Here is a 2,499-nt window from a genome sequence, read left to right as displayed (position 1 = left end):
TGTGTAACTCGTATTTGAACTCTGTCCTTTTTTGGAGATTTTTTTCGTCTATATATATTTTTTATTATTTTAGTTGCATGCTCTATAGTGTAGTTTTGGTTTTATATCGATATACAGGATGATCTAGAGGCATGAATGTGATCGAATGGCTGTATTATCGACCGAGTCACGTTTTAAGTTATTACATTTTGGAACTAGGGCACACCATTCTTTTTTATTGTAGTGATACCTTTTATGGGGATCTTAATTCAAATACAGTTTCTTTTAAACAAAACTAGACTCGTAATACAATCTATCATTTTGAAAAAGGAGTCATTTGAAGTCTTCTAGGCAAGGTTATGACAGAAACAAGTAAAGACACATGTGTAAGCTATGGTAGACCAAGAATAAAAATTAGCATCTGTGCTTCTGTATCATCCCACACAAAAAACCTACAATAGCCACCAAACTCTAATAGGATAAACTATAAGTAAATTTGATGCCTTATAGGCTTATCCATCAGAGTTCAGCTAAAAAAAGTTTTCTTATGTAGCCAGTTCTAATTTCATCTTTATCAAAAGATGATTATAACAATTGCAAGCATGAAGTAGTAAAGCATCATTTGTATTAAAATATCCGTTTACTATGGGATTAAACTTCTAATAGTAAATATAAAATAAGGTTTATATGATATTAAAAAGTCTTATTTCTAAAAGGACATTACATAGGTTACAAGAGTTTAAAGATGGTCAAACATGCTTCATATTGAGCCTAAAGTTGTATATTAGGAGATTTTTATTGTGCCTGATAAAGCAATTGCAAAAAAAAATGTTTTTATCGAAGGCCTTCCTCAAATGTGCTTCTACCGCATAAATTTCTTTCACCATGGTTTTAACACAACTCAATCTTCTTCTCTAAAATGTGAATCTTTCTTGTCCACTTAAAAATTTTTTGATTCAGATCATCCTTGCATGATTGATTATGACAAGAGCCAATTTATAGGCAGGTAAGGATTTGTGTAGATAAGAAATAAGACATTCTAATGATTTTGAAAATTCTAGAGGATATAGTATTGGTGTTTTTAAGCTTAGAAATCAACTCTTGCTAAATCCACAATAGTTTGTAGCAACTATAATGAATTTTAAAATGCTTTCGTTAATTCGACACACCAGTTACCAAGCGTTCCACATAATGTTTTTTTTTGAGAGAAAAACAAGGGATATTCCCTGTTCATTAAAAAACAAAAGTATGTTTACAAAAGTAGGATACGAAGTGTATCCAATAAGATTAGTGGATAGAAAAAATAGTTTCTCTTACTAGGGATGTAGGACCTTCTTCTTACAAACATCCATGAAGATGAAGAGAGGGCCTTGCCGTCATTCACCGTTGACATGGATATAAGTGAGAACCAAAGCCAGCCATACATTTGGACAAGAGAAATTAGATTTTCTATAGACTAATTGAAACTAACACTTAAACATCATAATGTTGATATGTACAGAAGACATTATAGAAAGCTAAGAGAAAGCTGATATGACGAGCTAAATACTGTTGCTCCGCAAGATTGGTCTTTCTTCTAACACCGCTGCTAGCTTTAGTGCCTTCTTCCCTCTTCCAGGACCTGACCATTCATGTAAATTAGAAATTGCTGAGTTGATGATAGAAGTAGCAGAGAATACTGAATTTTCAAAAATAGATTTATTTCTTGTTGTCCATAAGCTCCAACACACTGCAGAGAAAATTGATCGCCATAAAATCCCATCAGAGTGGCGAAGGGATTCAACAACCTTAAGGAGTTCATATAAAGATGCTGGCCATATGAAAGGGAGGTAAGAGTCACAGAAATGTTTCCATACGGATTTGGTAAGACTACACTCAAAAAACAAGTGTTCACAAGATTCCAAAAATAAACCACATAAAATGCATGTAGAGTCTCCTTGCCATCCCTTCTTTATAAGATTTTCTTTTGTATGCAACCTGTTTCTGGATAGAAGCCATGTGAAGAATTGGAATTTACTTGGCATTACTGGATTCCAAACAGTTTTATAATAAGCAGATAAAATTCCTCTGGTGTTAAGGAAAGAATAATGAGATTTGACTGAGAATCTCCCATTGGATGTAAGGGACCAGGTGGGTATGTCAACATTATTAGTAGCAATGTATAAGCCAATATGATTCATAAGATCAATCTTTGCATTAGTTGAGGAATCAGAGATGCTTCTCTTGAGAAGAGGATGCCAGCGCCATATATGATTATGGAAAAAACCCTGAGAACGAATGCTGACATTTGAAGCGTTCCACATAATGTAATGTTATTCTCCATCAATTTGATAAAATTATCAAGGTCTTGCTCAAAAAGGACCCTGGTTTCAGATCATAAAATTCTTTTACAAAAATAGGTAGCATCACATCTAGAACAAAGCTTGTGAAAGGATCAATCGTTCTCTCATCACCTATATCATCACTAGCATTGACAATTGTAGGTTGATAATCACATTTTTATTGTAATTTTATACCATC

The 2,499-nt window shown here is 33.3% G+C and overlaps 1 protein-coding gene across 1 annotated transcript; it reads right to left on the bottom strand.

Moving 5' to 3' along the window:
• LOC109846057 lies at positions 1,521–2,282 on the bottom strand. Its single transcript, XM_020415281.1, has one exon. It carries the CDS (start codon positions 2,280–2,282, stop codon positions 1,521–1,523), a length of 762 nt encoding a protein of 253 aa, XP_020270870.1.

The sequence above is a fragment of the Asparagus officinalis genome, chromosome 6, assembly GCF_001876935.1.
Source record: "Asparagus officinalis chromosome 6, Aspof.V1, whole genome shotgun sequence".
In the NCBI taxonomy this organism is placed as follows: domain Eukaryota; kingdom Viridiplantae; phylum Streptophyta; class Magnoliopsida; order Asparagales; family Asparagaceae; genus Asparagus; species Asparagus officinalis.
Note: the sequence above shows the minus strand (reverse complement) of the source record. Positions and strands in the feature narration are given on the sequence as shown.

What these genes read in the sequence shown, in the direction of transcription:
- LOC109846057 (XM_020415281.1), bottom strand. Translation starts at nt 2,282, where the DNA reads ATGTGGAACGCTTCAAATGTCAGCATTCGTTCTCAGGGTTTTTTCCAT.